This window comes from Streptopelia decaocto (genome assembly GCF_964273445.1).
Source record: "Streptopelia decaocto genome assembly, chromosome: Z".
NCBI classification, from domain to species: Eukaryota; Metazoa; Chordata; class Aves; order Columbiformes; family Columbidae; genus Streptopelia; species Streptopelia decaocto.
Genome location: NC_138657.1, coordinates 23,269,555 through 23,291,728, shown reverse-complemented (window position 1 = coordinate 23,291,728; position 22,174 = coordinate 23,269,555). Strand labels below are relative to the sequence as shown.

General features: G+C 39.9%; 2 protein-coding genes across 11 annotated transcripts in view; one reads left to right on the top strand and one right to left on the bottom strand.

The window, feature by feature from the left end:
• GLDC (glycine decarboxylase) overlaps positions 1–6,101 on the bottom strand; it is a 70,182-nt gene extending 64,081 nt beyond the window's left edge. The window contains exon 1 of the mRNA XM_082074176.1: positions 6,007–6,101. The gene's annotated coding sequence lies outside the window, so the exon portion shown is untranslated. The remainder of the gene's footprint in view (positions 1–6,006) is intronic.
• A 192-nt stretch (positions 6,102–6,293) lies between these two features.
• Positions 6,294–22,174, top strand: part of KDM4C (lysine demethylase 4C) — a 260,034-nt gene continuing 244,153 nt past the window's right edge. For 9 of the 10 annotated variants that reach the window (XM_082075475.1, XM_082075473.1, XM_082075474.1 and 6 more), the window contains exons 1-2: positions 6,294–6,533; positions 19,764–19,929. In XM_082075475.1, the coding sequence (XP_081931601.1) occupies positions 19,786–19,929 (144 nt within the window). In that variant the 5' untranslated portion in view covers positions 6,294–6,533; positions 19,764–19,785. Of the gene's footprint in view, positions 6,534–19,763; positions 19,930–22,174 lie in introns of those variants that run through there. The other variant, XM_082075476.1, reaches the window with a different exon arrangement.

Sequence of the window (22,174 nt, the reverse complement as noted above, 5' to 3'; positions counted from 1 at the left end):
AATAAAACTTCAGAGTATCAAACTCGAGTAAAAATTTATTTCAGTATTTAATTACATTTACTCTCAAAATTATCAGTCTTTAAAGCTTCAAATATAAGACCTATCCATTTCATGTTAATTCTGACTACTTACAAGTCACAACTTATTTACTAAAGGATTCTGCATATGTAAGCTTAAGTTAGCTAGAAGCTTTAGTACTACAATCAAACTATTTGATGTTTGAAACAAGAACTCAAAGGCAAAAAAGAGATTTCTGTCTTTGTATTCACTTATTCTACAAATTCTAACCTTTTATGTCTCCCTATCATACACTATAATTTTGAATTTAAGTGAATAATTAAAACTGTGGCAACTCCCGGTTAGTAAAAGTTGCATTTAATTTCCAGTTTCTCCAAAATTCTAAACCCAGAGGAAATTCTGGAAAATAGTATTCTAAGGCAATAATTTGGGCTGTATACACTTGTTTAATTTTTTTCCTTTATACATGTTCTGTGCAGTGAACTGAAGGTAAAGTTATTTCAGCTGCTTCCTGTGTTATCACATAAAGGGGTTTAAAGACAAAAGAATAAACAATGTAGGTGATGGAAGAATTAAAAAACAAAAAAAGGCAGCTTCCTTGATTTCCACTTATGATCACGGGAGCACTAGACTTTCCTTCAGACTGACTTTTGTTCTTAGCCAACTTGTGGCAGAGCCTGCTTTTATCATATTTTGGAGCTTTCTCTACTTGAAAAAGCTAAGTTTGATGACTGTTCCCTGCATCAGGCCAATAGATGTCTTCTTTTTATTGGAGAAAGCTGCCAAATTGCTAGTTTTTGCACTGCTTTTGGAAAAAAATATGGCAATTCATCCACACCAATTTATCTTCATGGTTTCAAATAACTTACAGCAATCACACAGGCTAAACCAGAGTTTTAGTTCTCTCATGGCGTCCTTCAATCAATACTTACCCACTTAGTGTCTAGTTTCCTCTGTTACCTTTCTTGTGCAGTGAAACATTTTCAGGACAACAGTGAAAAAATGGTTCTCAGTCACTTGCTCAACCAAAGAAGATCATACATTTGTGGATGAGGGCTTTATAAAGGAACCTAATTAATTTTTCTCAGTCCAGCCCTCAAATCAGACAACTGTTAAAAAAGGACAATGATGGTTAAATGCCACTTGTTTGCAGTTTCATGTTTGTCAGAGTCGGAGTAGATCCAGTGGACAGGTTACAGAGGTTAAATCTATGGTTTAAGTGCAAGCAAGTAGATTATTGACAGAGCCAAGCCCTGCTGTCTTTCTGTTGTTGCAGTGTAAGCAGATTAGTCGTTCTGTGTGTGGAAGAAAAGAACTGTTCATAGACCAGAAGAAGAGAAGATAAAGACTGCCATCTATTGCATCCAGAAATAAAACACAGTCTGTCCACACAGCAAAAGAACATGCTGTCAATCCAATGATGAAAGAAAATAAGCAAAGAGGCCAGAACTTTCTCTTCGAGGGGCTGTTTAATGCACTAAATCAGTTCTTTCCTTCTGGCTGTCCTGAGGTCAGCGCTGAGCCACCTCTGTCACTTTCAGAATAAAGAGATTTTGGTTCCACTAACATGTAACTTCTTAACTAAGAGGGATGTGCCTCGACTCTATGTCCAATTTATAAATTGAAAAACTTTCCTGTATTTCAATGGATATTGCCATCAAAAAAATCAAACTCATAGCAGGTATAAAGTACCTGGGTAACGTATTTAATCACAAGATGTATTTGCATCTTTTATGGGTAAGATTACATACATCAACTTTTTTATGTATCTGCAATGGAAAGAAAGAAAAAATCCTCCATTCTTTGTACTTGTTTGAATATTCATCTTTACCTTGCCATTACCCTGGGATTGTCTCTTTTTGCATATAAAACTCTCAAAGCTCAGTAAAGTCACATGGGTGACAACCAGTGATAGGACAAGGGGTAATCGGTTTAAAGTGGAACACAAAAGGTTCCACTTAAATTTGAGAAGAAACTTCTTCTCAGTGAGGGTGACAGAACACTGGAACAGGCTGCCCAGGGACGTTGTGGAGTCTCCTACTCTGGATATATTCAAAACCTGCATGGACACCTTCCTGTGTAACCTCATCTGGCTGTTGCAGGTCCGGGAGGGGGATTGGACTAGATGATCTTCCAAGGTCCCTTCCAATCCCTAACATTCTGTGATTCTGTGGGTGCTGCAGAGAAAATGGGCAGATATTGTGAAAATTTTGACCTAGAACACTACTAAAAGTAGATCACACAACTAATGGTACTGAAAGGAACACAACTTTACCGACATAGAGAGAAGGCAAGCTGACCTAATTATGTATTGTTAATTTGTCATCCTTTTCACACTACAGTACAGTCAAGATTCCTGACCATCTGTCCAGTACTAGTGAAAATTAGCATTACATTTTTCATAAAAATAATGCAATGTTATTTAGCATTTGCTCTTGGATACTAACGAATCTTTGGCTGCTCTGCAACTGAGCTGAACTGGCTGAGAGACAAGAACTTGGGCATCTGAGACTTGATGCTTGAGTAGACTTGCAAGGCCCTGTTCCACCACTATTTCTCTGCACAGCCCACAGGCATCCTTTAATATGGCATAGCCTCTCTATTTTATCCTCACAATTTCTGAAGAAAGAAAAATCTATTGGCTGAAAGGAATACTGTCTGGATAGGTAAGCTTTTAAATGAAAGTGATCAATATTAAAGCAATAAGGTCTCCTCTACGTTTAATACAAAATGTCAAGAATAAATGTACTAAATACTTAACGTGAATTCTCCACTCAGAAGTTATATTTATGGTTATCTAGTTGGGTCTTTGTAACAGGTCAAGAGATACTCTGGGAATTCCTACAACAAGCCAATGACTTCTGTCTGAGTCACAGCACTCAGAAGACTTTTGATCTGGACATAATGACATTAACAGAAGGCAGCTATCTCCTGCTGTATCCCAGGGTAGACTAACTCCCTATTTGTACTATTACTGTTTTTACTATACGTCATTCCCAGTTTAAATATGTCTAACTTCCCTTCCATGTCACTAAAATGTTTAACATCTACGAAGTGAATGCATTTACAGAACACTTAGGAGATACAAGCTTATACATTTCTATCAACATTTTTAAGATGAAGACACGACAACAAAGACAAAATTGACACAAGATACATAATTTTAAAAAAGTTACATTTCTTCTGTGGTCTACAAAACATATGTCATGTAACACTGCTAAATTCCACACAGTTAAACAGTCTACAGAAAGTTTCAGTCAGGATTATATTCGAACAGCCAGCACTCACATCCTGATTTATAATTCAACGCAGTGTAAAAGGAATTGCAGCAACCTGCACAGTCTAGACAATAATATCAAGAACACGGCAAAATCCATATTGTTGCCAAAAGCTTTTCTGCTGTGGGCTTGCAGTGCTTTGCTTCCTGGTGTTTGCTGCCATCTCATGTGTTTTAAGCAGTATTGCACAGAAATTCTACAGGAGAACTTTTTCTGCCCCAAAAGTGACCTTACTTTAGATAGTTATACTACTGTCACGTTAAGCAAATATATTGCTTTCAATTCTGAAAAGATTTTTTAGTATTATTGATACACAGTATGGACATTCAAAACCAAAAAGTATATATTCTGCACAAATTTAGGTGAAATACCACATTGTGCCCAGGTTCTGGCTTCCCAGTATATGAAAGACATCGACTTACTTAAACAAGTCCAGTGGAAAGCCACAAGATTGTCAGGAATTGGAGGATATGACACATGAGGAGTGACTGGGAGAGCTGGGTTTGTTCAGCCTTGAGAGGACAAGGCTTCAGGGTGATCTTGCTGCTCTCCACTACCCAGTGGGAGGGCACAGATAAGATGGAGCTTCCTTGGAAACACACAGTGATAGAACAAGACAAACATACAAACTGCAATACAGAAAATTAAGATTATATGAAGTAAAAAAGTTTTCACCGTGAGTGGTACAACACTGAAACAGGGACCCAGAGTGTCATGGAAGACAAACTCCTCACTTACTTAAACAGACATCAACTACTCAAACAGAAGTGGGTTCTGAGCTCTGCCAAGGGAGGTGAAAGAGAGAATGTACTTCCACTACCTTACAGCAGACAGGACATTTTTTGGTCAGAATCTTGTGCTGCCTAGACCTTGCATCATCAACTTAAAACAAAGGTGTGGGAACTTATGAGTTACATATTATTCACTTTACGGCTGTGATCACGACCAGGTTTTCTGCTGCTAGCCAACACTAACATATAGTCCAAAACACAGAAGGCAGGAAAAATGTGCACAAAAGAGTACTTAAATCTCAGTAAGGAAAAAATTCTTCATACCAGCTAGATTGATGAGTGCTTTGAGATGAACCCACTAAAGTAGAGAAGGTTATCAGTAAGCACTGAAAGCACAATTCCAAAACAGTTTAATAATGTTAAAATATTGATTTATTGACCATGCATAGCTACACAAATATTCTGAAAGGTCAGTGTCCTTATTTCCATCTAGCAAGATAGAAATGCAAAGGTACTGGCTTTTAAAAATGAGGCCAAAGCATAGTTCTCCATAGCCACAGCATGATGGGGATTAATGTTCTCAAACCACCCACCTGCACCCTCAGTCCATCCCTTGGGAGTGCTGAGCCAGGACACTGAGGTGTATGCTTTGGCAAAACTATAACACACTCCAGGCACTTCATGACCTCACAGAAACTTGTAAACTGAAATAAGAGCAGACGACGAGAGGTGCTGACTCAATACGTTTCAAGAGTCACTGCTGTACTTTCTCTTCAACAAGCGGTTAGCATGAATATTAGAGATCATACGCAAAAACAACGCTCAGTTATCTGTCTTCAGTACTTTAGAATTGCATCAGGGAGCAGAGAATAAATGGAATGTGAAAGTGCATTCAACTTCACTGTTTTCCCATAAGCATTAAGTATTTTCTTCATCCCCTTCAAAGACTTGAGGAAAAAGGCAAACTACTTCTTCCGTTCCTCATACTTGCATTCACTGAAATAAAATTCCTTTCCTTAAGTAAATAAGAATGACTCGTTTTAGACATTCTTGAAAATAGTGGTGCCATACAGAGATATTTAAATATACCGTTAAATGACTTTTGTTGGGACCGAAGATATAGCATATGCAGTACTACTATCATTTAATGTAAAGAACTGTGTCCAAATAACAAAACAACATAAAAGTCTCTGAGCACATTAGATATTTAAAAAAAAAAAAAAGCCAATACTTTCAGGTTCCATTAGTACTCAAAAAAGTCTTTGGCACTTAAAGATAAATTAAAGCCTAAGACTTCTTTTAATGTAATAGGTATGTTTGAAGAAGGACATCCTCTAGTTATTTTTGTCATTTTTCACTGCCTTCTTCAACATAGCAACCAGAAGCTAAGATGAAAGATGGAGATTACCAAGAAAAATTGAAGTGTACCACACAGTTAAAGAGAAGTCTAATTCATTTTAGCAGCAACCTGAATAATCAAAATTACACTGTACCGTGGCACTTTAGAAAGCAAATAAATGACATACAACATTGCATGGCTGAGTCACTAAAAGCAACATTAAAGTTTTGGAAAAAAAATCACTTCAACGTAGCAGTGCTGACTAGCAAGGGACATGACGGGGTAGAAGAGGTCGACCTAGCAGCTTGCTCTGAAAGACCGACCATCCCTACGGGTCAGAAAGGTCTTGCTTGTGCAGTATCGTTGTGGTTAACTGACCGACTTGTAAACTTGTGCTTTCCTCACGTGCTTTCCCGCAGATGCCGCGGTAGGTCGGAGGCAACGCCGGCTCCCCGTTCAGTAGCACGGATCGTTGAGGGCCGGCCGGGACAAGGGGGGCAAGCAGGGCGTGCGCGGCTGGAGGGCCGGGGAGCCGGCAGCCACACCTCTCCTTTCCGAGGCCAGCTCTCCGAAAGCTGCCGCTTCCCCCAGATATCCCTCACCCTCCCGCACGCCCGGACCCGAGCGGAGCCTGACCTACCCGGCAGGCGCTCAGCAGCACAGTGCGCCGACTGCTACCTGCGCACCATGACACCGCCTCACCCCTGGCGACCGCGACCGCCGCCAACCGCCGCCGCCACCGGCGGGCCCCGCCCCGCCCCGCGCCAGGTGACCACCCCTGAGGCGCGAGCGCTCCCACGTGACCACCGCGTGACTCCCAATCCCTCGCAGCGCCCGGAAGCACCAGCGGCACCGCCCACTCTGCGCACGTGACGCGGGTGCCGCTTCCCCGTCACGCGTCTCCCACCCCCGCCCTCCCGGCCGCCGTCTGCCCCCGTGCGTGCGCGGGCTGCGCGCAGGCGCGGTCAGCAGCTGTCATCCGCGCAGGGAGCGGCGCGTCCCGCAGGCGCCGGGAGGAGAAGCCCCGAGGGACCCTGGGGGACGGCGGCGGAGGGGGCGGCGAGGGAGCGGGCGGACCTGCACACCTGCACACCGGCACTGTTGCCGTTCTCCCTCCTCCTCTCCTTCCTCCGGTTGCGGCTGCTCGCTTAACCCTTTCTCGGACAGGTGGGGCGAGCTCCGGGCCGGGCGGTGGCGGATTCGCGGGGCGGAGGTGCGGGGCGGCCTGTCGGCGGGAGGGCGAGTGCAGCGAGCGGACAGGGGCAGGCCGGACGGACGAGGGACTAGCGGCGCTGAGGCGGGCCAGGGCCGGGGGAAGCGGCTCGGGGCGGAGCGGCCGTCGGGACGGACCGCGCCGGGACAGACCGCGCCGGGACAGGCCGCAGGGGTCGGGGGCGAGGGGTGGAACGGCCGCCACGCCGCCGGGCAGCCCCGCTGGGGTGCGTGGGGACTCGGGGCGGCCCGCGGCCGGCAAGCGGTCCCGCCGGGGGCTCCGCGCTGCGGGCGGGCGGACGGCGGCTGGGACCTTGCTGAGGAAACGAAACCGGCAGGTGTCGGAAAAATACATCTCGTGTTCCCGTTGGTGGCCAGCGGTTCTGGGTCAGGCAGTCGGTGGAAGCTCTCCGAGAGACCAGGCGGTTTCCCCGGCTGTTCAAAGGGAATGGACAGAGTAAAGTTCAGCGTTACCTCTCACCGTGTCTTTCCGGGCTCTGCTAAAATTCTATGGACTTTTCAAACAGCTGCTTTATCTAACGCAGTATGGCTGCGGTCGTACTGCTCGTTCGTGTCTGTATGTCGCTAAGGCGCTTCTGGAAGTTAACAGTTGTAAAGTGTTAGAAAAAGATTTAACAAGCTGTCTTCTGAGTAAAATACTCAGTAAGGTGCCGATTCCACATGTGTCTGTCTATGGCTATAGTGCTCTGTGCTTTCAGAGCCAGTTTTGGGATCAGGGCTTTATGCTATGGTAATAGCCTTCTATTAATGAGCATTGTCTATTGTGCAGTTGATTTTAGCTGGCTATCTGAAATAACAAGGGTATGCAAAAAATTAACTGTCTTAGAAAAAAAATGTTGGGTTTCTGTGTGTTTTTTTAAGATTTATACTTCCTCAGAATGTAAACAGCATTTATTTTTTATATTACTAAACTGCAGATTCATGATTCTTTGCACTCTTTTCTGAGACATTAGCAACAGCAGCAAAGGAAGTTACCTGGTGGCTACTAAGCCAGCAGTTAAGCTGAAACACTTTCCACAAGGAAGAAATTTACTGGCAGCCTAATGCAGGATATTTTTTGTCACCTACAGTTTTTTTGGTTCACGTTCTCAGTGAACCAAGAATACAAAACTGGGTGTGGTGTAGGATTGGTCTTGGGCTTTACCTTTATTTTTCTGTGAACTATGATAACTAGCTGATGGTATTGCTTCACAGAAGTACCTTCCAAACATAAGATGATGGAAAACACAAGCATGATTTGGTTTTAAGTACTTAAAATGAAGGTAAACTGAACTACTGCTACTCATGCTACTCATCTTACTCTCAACTATAGTATGAAGTGGTACCGTTGTTATAGATTGCTGGCTGCTGATGGTTTTCTTTTAGCTAAGCGTGGATATGGAAGCGTGTAAGAGCAATTGCCTGTCTAGGAAGTGACCCAGGAAACGTTATGTCTCAACAAAATACATGGACATGATGAAATAGCTGTTGGATCAGTGTTAGAGGCAATGTATATAAGGGAAAAACCTGTAGTCAGTGTTTTTTTTTAAAACAAAAAATCTGATTTGGTCTCTGATGTTTTTTTTAAACAGTAAATATGACAAAATAAAAAAAAATCAATTTTTAATCCATAATTATTGATGAGTATTGAGTACAGAATTTTGTATCTATTGGCCTGATTTCAAAAGAAATCAGGTAAACAATTCTGCATCAAATCTAAATGCACAATTACCACAGAAGTGCATTAAAATCAGAAAATCGTGTCGTCAAGTGCTACTTATTAGAATCTTCCTAAGCTATTATGAACAAGGTCAGTAATTATTAAAAATAATTGGTGATTTCATACCTAACTTCATGAAAAAATATTGGATTGAGTAGATTTAGGAGTTCAGTTTAAACAGCTCTTTATTGGTCTCCTTCTTAGTTCTGCAATTAATTAGCTTTGAAATTTTCTTTTTTTTTTTTTTTCTATAATTGTCTTTTGCTGGGATATGTTTGATAAGCAGGATCCCGAGCAGCATGTGAGTGGGGTATATGGTGGCATCAGTTTTGGTCAAATTTGTTTTCTGAAGGTTGTATTTTTATCCTACTACCCCCTGACATAAATTAAAATTAATACATTTTGAAACACATTTTTAGTATACACAGAGCTTCAAAGAGAGTGTGTTTTACTGTAATTCTGTTAATACAAGATATTTTCAGGTTCTCTGAATGATCATGAGTAGCTCAAAACATGATATTCTGAAACATTAAGATTTTAATACTTATCTAGCAAAAAATGTCTGTAGTCACTTGATAGCTTAACAGTTCATATCTCAAAATGATCAAGTGATGTGTTGAGTTCTTTCCTTGATTTTCATTTAGATTCATAGACTGACTCTTAATTAAGGTGTTTTTAAGAAATGCAGTATTTTATACTTGGAAGAGAATAATTGTGTAATAAAATCACATAGTGAAGATGTTTATAACAATTTGCTGATTTGAAGTCCAGAGTGCATTAAACACTGTAGTTTTTGGTAAATAAAGAGTTAGAGTGTACTTCACTTTTTTTAAGTGGCATTGTGTATCATAATTCATGCTGTTGTAGGCTTGGATTTTGCTGCAGCTTTATTCCACCTGTTCAAAATTGTAGAGTTAGGCATATAAGTTGTTAACTTCATCTGTGTGAGTAGTGCTACTTCTGACTTATGCAAGCACTCATTTTTATCCTTAACTCTGTTTACCTCAAACTGTAAAAACTGAGGACTATGTAAACAACAGATTAGAGAAAAACGATCAGCATTTTTAATTTAAGAGATTAAAATTCAAAATTTATCTTCTTTTGAAGGCTGTTGAAAAATTTCAGTGTCTAATCAGTTGCACTTTCTGATTCTCAGACATGACAGGATACTTCAGTGACTGTTGCAGATATTACAGTGGAATTTCTCAAACAAGATATGTTCCAGTTCCTTTGTGACATTTCTGCCTGTAAAATCTAGAACTGGTACATTGGGGCTGTTGTGATTTAGCTCAGTACATCTATGATTTGCTGCTGGGTTTTATCTACTAAATTTATAAGTTGTTATAAATTATTATAATTGTAAATGAACCTATGGCTTTGGATAAATTGTTTATAATCAGACTGTTTTGAAAAAAGGGCTATTTAAATTTAAAACTAAAATTAAAGCTGGGGAAAAGGGTAGAAGTCTGTAAACTGAACTATGAATAAAGGTGTAGAAATAAAAAAAGTTTATGAAACTGTAAGTTTTAGGAATCAAAGTCTTCATGCTTGGGTTTGATTTCAGATGGGGGTATTCAGACTATTTTATTTGAATAAATGATGACAAATATGTCAAACCTGAGATCAGTACAAATATCTAAAATTTGGAAAAATATTAGATAATAATAGGAGGAAAACTTTTTCTTGACTGGTTTGTCATCATCGGGGTTGTAGACATGACTGATATTTGAGTTGGGGAAACTTCTAAGTTAGCAGTGTTCTTTTGTTGTCCCCGTGGAGCAGTCTTCTTGATTTATAGAGATAGAAATCTTTGCAGTTTCCTGCTGTACAAATGTTAGCTGTATAGTTTACTTTTGACTGAACTTTTTGCAGTGCAGAGTGATATGACATGCTAGAGCTGCAAGTTCAACAGAGGCACAATGTTGACTCTTCTTGCTCCTTTTGTCTGTTATAATATTGTGGATTAAAGCCATGTGATTCCCAGATACCAGTCTGTGAGTTCATTTTAAGTGTCCCGTCCCTGGTGTTAAATTGTATGACATTTCAGTGGCATGTGATCAGTTTGGAGTGAGTAGTTTTTTGGTCATGCGAGCTGAACAAGTGCTGCTGTGAACATTATAGCAGACCACAGAAGTGCAGTATGGCAGGTGTCTCACTTTAGTGTGTGTACTTTCAGTTGTAACAGCAGAAAAGACAAGACATGCGTGACTCTTCCCTGGCCACTAGGTATTGGATCTGTGGTAATTTAGAACAAGGTGTAGGGGCAGGGGAATCACATAATGTCTTTGAATTACAAAATCTGTGTGAGAGGAGGTGCTCACTGTGAAGGTTAATAGTAGCTAGACCTTATCACAGGTGCAGAAATATAGTTTCAGGTGTGTCATACGCAGCTTTAAAGGGGAAAAGTACATCTTTCTGTTTCTCAGGTTATAGACTGATTTACAGGTTTTTGGTCCTTACCTTGTTCTGCATCTAATAAAGGATTTGCCATGTAGTAGTGACTTATGAAAAATATTATCAGAGTTACTACAGCATATCCCTGAAAAGAATACATGTCATGTGATGTTAAGGAGTTGTGAAATCCAAGACAATAAGGGTGTCTTCTGGGAGGAGATCCGTAAAGGCAGTTAATAACAGGCCATATAGTTAGGGAGTTATTTTGGGAAATGCATATTGGCAGAAGTGACAGACCTGGCAGAATTGTTAAAAAGTGCTTGATTATCAAGCAGTTCACATCCACCACCTGCTATTTGTATCCTCAGGAACATTATAGGCTGCATTAGCAATGAGTATTTTTGTGAACTTTTAGGTGATTGTAAGCTTTTTGAAAACTGAGATCTAGGCCAAACTGCTTTCCGGTCTCCATGAGGAGAAATTTGAGAATGTTGTTACACCATTGTGTGAACTCATAGTTTACTTGCATCTTGAATAGTGCTTACAGCTTTGGTATCTCTTTCGCCTGTCTAAAACTAGTTTACTGGAACTGGTAAATATCTAGGAATAGGATGCAATAATGATCAGAAGTATGGAATGGATTTTCTGCAAGGAGCCTAGGGGCCTTCAGCTTAGAAAAGAGATGATTGTGGGAGACCATGATAGAGATCTGTAAGTCATGTGTGGCTTGAAAGTTCTCAGTGTGCACATAAGGTGTCCGATGAAACAAAAGTGAAATATTTAAAACATACAGAAGGAAATATATCACTTAGCATATTGTTGATGGTGGAATGCTTTGTCACAAGGTGTTTTGGATATGAAAAGTCTGCAGAGGTTCAAAATCATGGGAAAACAAAAAACCATCAAAGTCCACAAAATGCAGTGATATCCTCTTTGTATAAAGATTTCTTGATCTGTGCATTGGTGAAGACTGAGGTGGTGTTCTTGAAAAGTGTGAGTGCAAGCTATCCCTACACTTTTTCTTTCTTTTATTTTATTTATTTTTTTTTTTTTTTTCCCTAGGTGTTTGCTGTTAGCAACAGGGGAAACTTGATAGGTCTGACTTGCTGTTGCTGGAGGCTCTTACATGCTGCTTCCAGCTAGGACTACAGATTTCATACCTGTGTTTTCACTAAAAAGAAAGTAAAAACCCTTGCAACGTGGCTTGCAAAAAAAATATGCCCTTTGTTCCAGATCAATTGTTTCAAGACATTTTTTGCATGCTGCGAGTCTGGTGTGGGAGAAAAATGTCTATGGAATGAATTCAGGTCATTTTTCAGTTCAGTATTAATGGGTTCAAAATATATAATTCTTGTATTTTTTGAAATAATTGCTGTGAGTGTAGTACTGGGACATAGAAATGCAAACTTGAAGTTTATCAAACTACTTAGAGATTTATAGTTAAATTGAGATGGTTTTAGGAGCTTCAGGATATGGTTACCTATCCTATTCCTGGTTTCTTAAGTTTTTATGGCTGATTAAATAGATTGATACACCTAACATTTTTAAACTTAATTGATTCTTCCTGATGACTGCTGGGTGTCTGTTGAATACATGCCTAGCCATGAGATTTAGTTTATTAATGGCCTCATACCACAAATTCAAAACATTGTGGTCCATACATTTATTTTAATAGTTAATACAATTAAATAACATAAACAGCAGCTTTGGAATTCTTGATAAGTAGATCTTTTTCCTTTTTGTAAGCCAGGTCCATAAACTAGGCAGACATTATTTGCATGCATGCTTACTGTTATTAAAGGAACTATTCAAACATAAGTGTGCAAAAACAAATTACATTCAGAATGAACTATTTGCATGCTAAGTAATAGTTGGACATGCAAGCTATGCTTTTACATTTCCAATTACCTGAAAGTCATTACTGCACTAGTGCACAGTCCAATACTAGATACAGTATCTTACATCTCTGAATTTGCTTTACAAAACAATATTGGGAGTTGGATGGTACCAACTTAGAGACTACACAAAAAAATTGAAAAAAAATCGAAAAACATGATATGGTAAAATGCAGTAGTGAATCTACCCATATCTGTGATCAAAATAAATTACTAGATGAGCTTACGGAGTTTTTACTTAAGTTGTGAAAAAAATTGCTGCACTTACCAAACATTCAGAATAAAGTGTGTGTTTAGGTGTGAAATATGGTACATTTCTGTTCTGTAGATGTAGGTAGTTGACTCTTCCCATATCTGGCCTTAGTTACTAATGTCAAAGCATGCAGAAAGTTATTATTTTCTTTCTTAATCTCTTTTCTGATTTTTTTTTCCTTCTGCTTTGGCAGCCCCTGAGAAGTTTGTTGTAGTCTTTAATCACCTTTTTGTTCTGGTAGTTAACATATGTATCAAAGTATCAGGTTTGTTATGTTTGTACAAGATATGCAGTTTAAATATGAAAAGATTTGTTTGAAAAGCACCCCCTGTCTCCCCCCTATCCCCCCCCATAATAATAAATGGTGAAATGTATTTGCATCTTGCACTATATACATACTGGTAGCATTAATGAGATTTTTGTCTTGCTGTGAGTATATGAGCTTTTCTACTGTTATACTTTGACATTTTGAATTAGGGTCATTAGAATTCTCAGGCCACATGCTGACATAGATGTGGATGAGTAAACTTTGCTGACCTCATCCCCAATTCTGTAGAGCTAAGACAACTGTAGCATTAGTGTACTCCTGGTGGATGATTTGAAGGTCTTTCGACAAGTCCTGGCTATAAACTTTTAAAAAGGAGGATCAGATTCTGTAAGCCAGTTATTGGCTCTTTAGCTGGCAACTTTGAACAAGTTACATGCTTGGATTTTATCCAGATTTTGTGCTGTTTAATCAGACCTGTTTCGAGACATAGACAAACTACTTGGTCACCAAGAAATTCAAGATATATGAGCAGGCTTTGCAGTTTATTGGATCAAGCTCATAGCTTGAGCTTGTTTGACTAAAGCTTTCCCATGATTAGCTAAAAAGCCTCTCTCACAGTAGTGTTATATAAAGTACTAATGCATGCTAATTCGAGTGAACTATGTCTTCTCATTTATTCACATTACCATCTGCTTTTCTGGATAGTCATGGGCAACTTTGTCAATGTACAGTACTGTCTTGCCAGAGAGACAGAAAATGGCTGGTTAGAATGTTGATGTTAGGGATTTAAAAGAGCTGTAAAAAAAATGCCTGTGTACATATTGCTTGTCTTTCTATTTTGTAATGTGCAGCTTAAATGGACGTACTGCCCTTGTTTCTACAAATTTGTATTTACTAATGTCTTGCATGTTTTCTTTGTGGAGAGTAAATAAAACCTCTGGAAGGTCTATTTCTAAGCTTGTACAGCTTTGTAATATCACAAAACAGGTAGTTACGTATACACCTAAGTGGGATAGTGAAGACAATGGTAAGTATGATGGCAGTGTGGGTTTACTATAGAATGGCATCTTAGTAGTTATGTTCTTGTCTGCCAAAGAACCTCTAAAGGCATCTTGACTCTTACACTGGCCTGTGTTTTACGCTCTCTTGTTTTAATGATTTGTTAGGGTATAATAGATTTTTTTTTTGTATGCGAGAGAAAGAGGAAAAGTAGGAATTGGTGGGAGAAAGTATGTAGGATTATTGAATTCAACAAAATCCTTGAGAGAATTACATAGTGTGTTAAAAGTTAATAGAATTGAATTGGAAGGGAACATTTTCTGGTTAGTTGGCAGCATAGCTTTTTTCTTTTTCCTTTGTAAATTTAAACCATGTAACTCAGTACTGGTGCTTACTGTTTTAGACTGACATTTGTAATGAACATTACTGTAATAATAAAATTCTGAAGTGAATTTAAGAAGTCTCAACTGATAGATAATAGCTGTAAAGGTGTTGAATTACTAAGAAATCATAAAATAAGTAGCATAGCCTAATAAGAAGCATATGGACTTCTAGTGTAGCAAGTACTGCGTAGCCTTTATGACCTTTCTGCCTCCTAAACTACAGAGGTTGTATAGTAGAATCTGCTCAAGGAGTGTTCTGACAAACATTGTGCTTGTTGAAGAGCTTTTTTAATCAGTAGGTTCATGAAATGTCCTGTACTGAGGAAGAAGGGTGACACAGGAGCATGGATTGGATACTTTATTTCCATGGCAAGTAACAGAGCATGCTGGTCTGTGTGATCATTGCAGAGGCAATTGGACCCTAAGATGCATGGAAGCAAGTAGAGAAAAGATCCTGTGAAAGAAAGGATTTGTATTTTTCATGCTCCTATGAAGCCAGGTGAAAATTGTGCTTTTCCAGTGCTATACAGATATCTTAATGGTTAAAGTTATTAATGCTGCTTGTGATGTAGATTCATATTCATCACAGTACAATTCAGTTATGTTCTTGAGCCTTGACTTAGTTCCAGAGACTTAAAAAAAAAATAATCTAGTTAGTATCTTTACTTTGGTATGTTTTGCAAACAAGATTTGAGGTATCTAGTAGCCAGACAAGCATGTTGGCATGTCTGGTTGTGGCAGTTAGCATGAGTTATTCAGCGTTTATTAGTTTGATTAACAATCCTTAAATTAGCTAATTTATTTGTTGTGGCTAAGTGCTAGGATATAGTCAGGTCATTTGGTAATTGCATGTTTGTTTCATACATTGCTGTTTTTAAAGAAGCTCAGGTATTAAAACTGATATGTTTTGATGAGGTGTCTTGGTTGAGAGGAATTTTTATAATATCAATTTATGTGATAATTGGTTTGTGCCTGTTGCTTGTAATTAGGCACTGGCCAAAATCACTCTGCAATTTTTTCTCTTAGCTGTACCACCTGGATATGGCTTTTACTTGTCTCCTTACCCCTCTGTTAAGGAATGTAAAAACTCAGTTACCTTTCAGACTTAGGCAAATTTAGTTCCAAAATTTATGGAAGACAGTGCCTCAGATTTGTAGGAATACATACAGGCACCGTGCTTGCATATGTTTTGTGCCCACAGACAAAACTAGGATAAAAAGGTTGATATTAGGTGTTTTTTTGTGTTTGAAACTGGCTTTCTGTATGTGTGGTTTCATTTAATAAGTTTATGTAGAGACTGATCAAGCTAATTGGTGAATGAAAGCTTTTGGAAATGGGCTTCATCTGTGGTATAGTGGAAGGTGGTGTAGGTGATGTCTGGTACTGTGCACATGTATGAGCTGGCAGAATTAATTTGTAACTGTAACTTTGGCTTTGTGTGTTTAGCTGTGCAGCTGCAAGTGTTTAACTTACAGCAGTAGGTAGGAATAGCTCAGAATCAGAGAACTGTGGAGGTTGGAGGGGACCTCTGAACATCATCGGGTCCAATCTCCTTGCACAAAGCGAGCTCAGCTGCAATGGATTGTTCAGGCAGTGTTGAACTGGTTTCTGAATTATTGCCAAGGATGGGCACTCCACAACCTCTCTGGGCAACCTGTTCCAGTATTTGATTGCCCTTGTGCTATGTTTTTGTTACTCATATATTTATAGAATCATTTTTTGTTGCCATTTATAGCAGGAGCTGGATTCAGCTCTAGTTGAGCTTTGGCCCTTCTAATTTTCTCCCTGAATAACTTTGCAACATCCTGTAGTCCTCCTGAGTAGCCTGCTCCTTCTTCCAAAGGTCATAAATTCTCCTTTCATTCCCAAGTTCCAGTCACAGCTCTCTATTCAGCCAGGCAGATACTCTTCCCCACCAGCTCGCCTTCTGGCACACAGGGACAGCCTGCTCCTGTGCCTCTAAGATTTCCGTATTGAAGAGTGACCAGCCTTCTTGGACTCGTTTGTCTTCAGAACTGTCTCCCAAGGGACTCTGCCAACCAGCCTCCTAAACAGATCCAAGTCTGCCCTTTGGAAGTCCAAAGCAGCAGTTCTGCTGACCACCCTCCTTACTTCTCCAAGAACAGAAAACTCAATCATTTCACGATCACCATGCCCAGGGCGACCTCCAAACAACACATTACCCATGGGTCTTTCTCTGTTCACAAAAAACAGGTCCAGTGTGGCACCTTCCCTACTTGCCTCCACTGACAACTGTGTCAGGAAATTGCCTTCCATACACTCCAGGAGATGTTTTGTCTCATCTGTTGGAAGTACAACACAGCAATCTGTTAAGCTGAAGTCCCCCATGAGGACAAGCGCCAGTGATCATGAGATTTCTCCTAACTGCCTGCAAAATATTTTGTCTGCTTCTTTATCCAGGATGGGTGGTCTGTAACAGTCTCCCAGGATGTCTGCATTGTTTGCCTTCCTCCTGATTCTTTATGGGTAAATGCTCCACCCTAGCATCACCACCATACAGTCAAACCACTTCCTAACATACAGGGTTACCCAGCCTCCACTCCTTCCTTGCCTATCCCTTCTGAGGAGTTTATAACCATCCAATGCAGCACTCCAGTTGTGTGAGTCATCCCACCATGTTTCCATGGTGGCAACTATATAATAACTTTTATGCTTGTTGCAGATGAACAATTTAAGGTTCTACTTGCTGCAGAACAATGTTTGGATCACTTAAAGAAAGATGTGACTTAACAGATTTCGATGGCAAGGTCTACTCTATTACTTATGGAGGAAATATGCCAAGCAGATCAGGCACGGGTTGTTTTAGAGTGATTTTTATGGGGACAGGAGATGTGAAAGCCCTCCCATTGAGTCACAAGGTTCAGAATGGACCCCCTTGCTTTCTAAACTCCTCAGAGAGGAGGAGCCTACGCTTAGCTGGATCCAAAGTTAACCCCAGACTTGATCAACAGTTCAAGTCTAAAAGACTTAGCAGGTAAGGGACAACAGGTAAGGGATTAGATGCATTTATGGCCAAAGGATTATATATGCACACGTGCCTCTATATATTACTTGTTGAGGATTTCAGAGTTTCATTATCCTGCCTGTCAACCTGCTAACCTCCTCTCCAGGGGCCTGGTGTCATGTCCCTCTGAACTCTGGATCCCAGGTCTCTTGGAGCAAGCTCTCAGGCACTGAAGCCCATGGAAGTAAATAATTCATTGGAGTAGTACAGCAGCGGGGTTGGCTCAAGCTGGGTGCCTTCCAGAGGTCACAGCCAGGCACAGAAACCCCTGGGTTTTTACAGCCTTACACCTGCCTCTCACACCACGATTCAGCCCAACACCAATATTTGAGTCTAGGGTCTTCTTGTTTCTCATTGGATCCTTTTCACTGATGTCAGATGGGCCTTTGTTTTGTTTATATTAAAAATCACACAACCTTGTAATTAGTACACATTTACTCAAGCTAAATCATTGATATGAAATTTAAAATGGGGTCATCCAGTGATCTGTGAGTAGTAGAGGTTCATCCACATACAGCCAGCTTGTTCAGCAGAGAGAGTTCACAGTGGGCTCGCCCAGGCTGTTGTATTTATGAAATGAAGTGGTTGGCTCATAGTGAAACTGCACACAGTGGCAAAGGTCTGCATGAGACTCCCTGCGCCCACACCTCATCGCTGTTCAGTGCTGTTCTGCTGCCCTGGGGGTTTCCTAAAAAGAGCCCTTGGCCCGGCTGCAGCTCAGGCCTTTGCCTCCTTTGGAGTCTGTACCAAACTGCTGCTTGGGTGGGGAGGGGGTACATTGAGTGCATCCGCCACGCTGCTGCACAGTGGCTTCCAGCTCCTCCTGTTTGTTGCCCATGCTGTGTGTATTGATGTAGGTGCACTTCGGTTGAAATATAGAACCTGCCACCTTTCTGAGGGGAGATATTCTGTTTTCTACATGAGCATTTTCAGGTGCTCCTGTGGTTTCTAATACATCAAGAACCCTTGCATCTTTGCTGCTGCATGGATTTCCATCCCCTGTCTCCACTGAGACAGCAGACCGAAGGACCTCACTAGCACACTGTCTCTTAAACACTGGCACACTGCCATCAGGCTTATCTCTAGTGATCCTGGTTTTATCCTTTTTCCCCTTCAAATCCAGTTTTAAGCTCTTTCAGTGAGCCCTGGTAACTCCTGTCCTGTCCTCCTTTTCCACCTTTGAGACAGTTACATTCAATTTGTTGCCAGAGGGTCTGGTGTTGTGTAGACTGACCCATGATCAGAAAGTCCTGAATTCTGATGGTGACACCAGGCTTGGAGCCAGGTATTGATGTACTGGCTCTTCCTGTTTCTTCCCTCATAATTCCCTGAAACTGGAAGGACAGAGAACACTGTTTGTGCTCCCGATCCCTTAACCAGTCGTCCCGAGGCCTTGAAGTCTCTCTTGATTGCCCTTGGACTTCTTGTTGCAACTTCATCGCTGCCTGCCTGAAAAATCAATAGTGGTTAATAATGTGAGGGCTGTACGAGAAGAGGATGGCACATGGTGATGTGTAGTTGGAAACACCAACAGATGCTGAAGCTAAAATGTATCTGTCAGTTGCCTGAATATCAGTCCTTTCATCATTACTGTATCTTGGTATGAAACAGAAATATGACCTTGTTTTCAGCCATCCTAGATGCTGAAATGGAAATAAGAGGAAACACCCATTATTTGTACATGTGTCACCTGCATGCTTTGTTTCTGTTGAAGAGAATGAGGACTAAAACTGTTCTGTTGTTAAACTGCTGATACAAGAGTTAGGAAATCCAGGTGCTCTTTCTCTGTGTTTGCAGTGTGAGTGGGTAGTGACTAATCATTTTTTTCCATATACTAAATGAGAATAGTGATATTTTATCAAATGTGTAGCTTTGTTACTCCTGATTGTGCATGTGTAATGTAAATCTCTGGACTGAGAATTGCAGCAACCTGTAGATGGATCAATACAAGGAGATGCTAGTATGGTGTTAAAGGTTAACTTGAGAAAATGTGCTATAAAAGCAGAGGTATGGACTGGACTGTATAAGTGTCACTCATCCTAGTGTTTGTGCTGGGTACGGGCTAAATATTCCTAAAGGAGTAAGGAGAATAAGTAAACATTCATTTTGTGTGTTTTATACCAGGATGGACAGAAGATTTTGGAAGCTTTTTTCCTGTTTGAAACATGTATGTCTAAATGAGACTTTTTTTTTTCTAGATTATTTTCTTCAGTGTATGTTATTTTTTTTCTTTTTTCTTTTTTTTAAGGCTGGATTGGAAGTGAACCACAATGGCTGCTGTCACCTCAGATAGTCCTCCGAACCCAGGCTGCAAAATCATGACATTTAGGCCTTCGATGGAGGAATTCAGGGAGTTCAACAAATACTTAGCGTACATGGAATCACAAGGTGCTCATAGGGCTGGAGTTGCGAAGGTAAACATCTATAGTGTAGGTGGAAAATTTTTCCTAATGACTGTTTTCCAACATTTGTATTTTGCTGATTGCAAAATTGACCTTTTCAGTATTTAACATTTTTTCCAAATGATTTTCGATGAATAGATACTGATCTGTTACTGTTTTAATAAACAGCTTTTTTTTAATCTCTGTTTCATGCAAACTAATGAAGATGATGAATGCTCTCTTCTGTCAGTTGTTTCCACGTTTACAATAGCAAAAGAGGATCTCTTCTTAAGGCAGATTTAAACTAGTTTTTGGCAAATCAGAACAAAATAGGGAGTTCATAGTATAAATTGGAAAGTCCTGATCTACCCGATGTTGAACTCAGTCTTTTAGGGTTGTGTATTACTTTACTGAAGCACATAATCCCACTATAGTGAGTGGTTGTATGCTTGAAGATAGTGATGCACTGTTTGAATGGAAAGTTTTATTTTTAATGATGATGATGTTATCTTTTTGTTAATCAGAATTTGAGGTCCACTAGCTACATTGAACCATGGTATATCTAGGATCTTACAGCAGGTGTTCCTTCCCTAGCAGAGAGTGATTGTCAGAGATTAAGTCTGATGTAATTTTGTGTTACATCACATGAGTATTTCTGTCTTAGCCGTTTTGCCACTTTTCAAATCAGCATGACACAGTGTAGGTTTAGAAATCCTAGCTTAGTTATTTGAAGTAGTCACTGAGAAGAGCCATCTCTGTCACTGAGTTCTTAAGCTAATATTGCAAAGTCAAGACATTTAAAAATGGAGAGAAGAGGAAAAAAAACCCTGCAATTCTTGGTTTCCCTGTGCCCACTCCCTCTTCCCTGCTTCTTGTAAAGCAAAGCAAAACTGAACCCCTCACACCTTGAGAATGCTGTAGTTCATTTGCTTTCTGATGTCTGAGGGTGGGTTACATATAGGTCTTATTTTCAAACTCTTCACTGCAACAGGAGTAGAAACGTGATAAAAAGATGACAGAGGAAAGCCAGAGCTGAATTTTTCACATATTCAGCTGTATTGTGGAACCTGTTTGTGTGAGGATGAACTGTTCTAGCCCTCTTGTCTTGAACAGCAAACTTAGCAGGAAATTCATCATAATGACATCTGCTGCGCAACCGATTTACTCCATTGATACCTATGTGAGCAGAAGATGCTAGCTATGTATTATTCTGTGGATTATGTACGTGGACTTAACATTAAAAAAAAAAATCTTACTTTTTGTATAAATAGCTTTATGTCAACTGTTGGTAGTTTCATGGGTATGTGGCCAAAGAAATAGAAGGCACCTTCTTCTCTTCTGTCAAGGATTGAAGCAGCTGGGAATGCTGGTCAGTGGCTTTACATGGTGCCAAGTGCTCCTCTGAGACAGCTGCTATACTTAAGATGAATTGTGGGATTAAAATATGTAATAGTTTGAGCCTAGTGTACTAGTCATTTTTATGCGTGAACTTCAGGATATCTGGAAAAGGAGACTCTTCCATGTCTTGGCATTCTTGGTTGCAAAATTTCAGACAGTAGGAAGTATAAAAAGATAATAAGATAATGAATTTGTCTTATTCGAAATATTATTCAGATTTTTTTTTAGACATGAGTATGGCTCCAGTCTTGTTCTGTTTTGATTCCTTATCCTGATTTCTGGTTCTGGTTCCTCTTCTGCCATCTAGCAATTAAACCTACATGCGCAACCAGTGTAGGAAAAAAGGGCAGAGGCATTGAGGATGTCCTGAGGAAAGCAACAGGCATAGTAACATTAGGAAAGAATGCGAAAGGAAATAATACAGAGCAGTTTTGCCTTTATTGTATACTTTAAAATGTCTGTAATATTGCTGTCATCTTCATAACCTTACTCTTAGTGGTGTTCTACTTTCTTTCTCTGGTGAAATCTGTAAGGCAATATCTTCGGAGGTTCTGGGTAGGCATAATTTTTTGCAATAACCAAATATGAGATTAGTTCCTGCATACATGAAACACGTATGATCTGAATATTCACTTGTTACTAAAAGGCAAATATGACATAATATCTAGAAAATATGCTAGTGCTGTTATTTTAAAAAGAGTTGCAGTTAATGTTAATATGCAAACTTTATTTCCTGTAAACTTTGTTTTGAAGTTGAAACACCCTAAAAGAATATTCTAATGGGCCAAAGTAGTAGTTATCTTTTTAGGTTAGGCACATGAATGTGTTAAACTGACTTTTTAAAAATACTGGATGCAACAGTGATATCTAGCCAAATGTT